Source organism: Seriola lalandi, unplaced genomic scaffold (genome assembly GCF_002814215.2).
Source record: "Seriola lalandi dorsalis isolate HSWRI2012SDOR001 ecotype SW California unplaced genomic scaffold, Sedor1 jcf7180002003674, whole genome shotgun sequence".
NCBI classification, from domain to species: Eukaryota; Metazoa; Chordata; class Actinopteri; order Carangiformes; family Carangidae; genus Seriola; species Seriola lalandi.
The window spans coordinates 1-1712 of NW_019474329.1; the positions used below are offsets into that span (position 1 = coordinate 1).

A 1712-nucleotide genomic window follows, 5' to 3' on the forward strand; every position below is an offset into this window, starting at 1 on the left:
AGTGGCTCATTACTCATCATTCATTATACTGTATAGCCATACAAAGGTTCAAGTCAAATTTTATGATGATTATTTTCTTGCTTGATGAATTCATTGTTTGTTTAGTTTATGAAATGTCAGAATAGAGCAAAAAATATTCATTATAATTCCCGGAGCTCTCTGCGAACATCTTCCAGTGACTCGTTCTATCTGACCAACAGTTAGCATTTTGTTAGCATTTGATCATCAGACGTTCAGCATTTTCCGTTGATCTGCTAATCAGCTAATCAGCTAATTGTTTCAGGTCTAGAAAAGTTCATATCATGGCACGTATATACAATAGTGCACACAGTGTGTATCGCTCATCCCTAATGTAGACCATACTTTCGCTGCTTGTTCCCTCCACCCACAGATTAGTATCTTCATGACCCACCTGTCCAACTATGGGAACGATCGCCTCGGCCTGTACACCTTTAAAAGCCTGGTGATGTTTGTCCAGACTTGGACCAACTTGAAGATGCAGACTCTGCCGCCTATTCAGCTGGCTCAGAAGTATTTCAGCCTGTTCCCTTCTGAGCGGGATCCCCTCTGGCAGGTGAGAAGAGGAGGCTGGTGATGATCTCATTTATTTATATATTTATCACGTTTCCTTTTTTATTTGTTTGGCACAAAAGCCAAAGTTTGCATTTGGTAGTCATTTTTTGACAGCAGTAATGGAATACTGCAATAACAACACAACATAGCTGACAGTGGTACTGTAAAAGAACACCTTGTTGTAACATGCCAAGTGGTATCCCTTTAAAATATTTCATTATACAGCAATAGCTTGAATCCTTTGCATACATACCTTATATAGACACAGTGTGTGGTACTGAACAATACATTGTTTTGTTGCTGGACCTTGTTACCCATCCTAAGGATTTAAGATATCTCCTTTTGTTGTTGTGCCTGGACAATGTCCAAGTAAACAAAGGTCAACCCGGCTTTTCTCTTGTATTCTTTAATTTACATATTTGTTTCGACTTTTGATTGAACCGCACTTAAAAACAAAGGATTGTTTATCTTTCTGTCGCTACAGGATCCATGTGAGGACAAAAGGCACAAGGACATCTGGTCCAAAGAGAAAACATGTGACCGCTTCCCCAAACTGCTTGTCATCGGGCCTCAAAAGACAGGTGAGACACAGTACTTCAACGCCCCCTACAGGACGGAGATGGAGATGGAAATTAAAATAAGTCTTATTCACTTCAGGACAGAAATCTCGAAATCTTGCTCTCAGTGGTTTGAATGAGGTTGTGATTATTTCTTTGAAAGTAGTAGTAGTAGTAGTGGTAGACTGATTGTTGAGTGTAGAGCGAGAGTAATGATTTGTTTTCTATGTATTATTGTCGTTGCCTTTTTTCACCGTGTGATAATCTTCACTGTACTGATGATAGAATATGCACTCCCTTAAACCTGCTCTTCTCTGTCTTTTATCTTCTCCTTCTTTTCTACACCACTCGTTCTTTCTTTGCCCTCTCAGGGACAACAGCGCTGTACCTGTTTCTCGGCATGCACCCTGACCTGACCAGTAACTACCCCAGCAAGGAGACCTTTGAAGAGATCCAGTTCTTCAATGGACACAACTACCACAGAGGCATCGACTGGTAAGAAACCTCCCAGCCACTTCAGTGCTGGGGCAGCAGTAAGCAATCAGCTACACTTACCAAGTGTAGTTATAATGGGAAATGTTA

General features: G+C 40.8%; 1 protein-coding gene across 1 annotated transcript; it reads left to right on the forward strand.

Moving 5' to 3' along the window:
* The first annotated feature begins 127 nt into the window (after positions 1–127).
* On the forward strand, positions 128–1663 carry LOC111667768 (bifunctional heparan sulfate N-deacetylase/N-sulfotransferase 1-like). The gene is made up of 3 exons (XM_023423561.2): positions 128–574; positions 1058–1154; positions 1502–1663. The coding sequence occupies exons 1-3, from the start codon at positions 404–406 to the stop codon at positions 1627–1629; spliced, it is 396 nt and encodes a 131-aa protein (XP_023279329.2). The 5' UTR covers positions 128–403; the 3' UTR covers positions 1630–1663.
* The last annotated feature ends 49 nt before the right edge of the window (positions 1664–1712 follow it).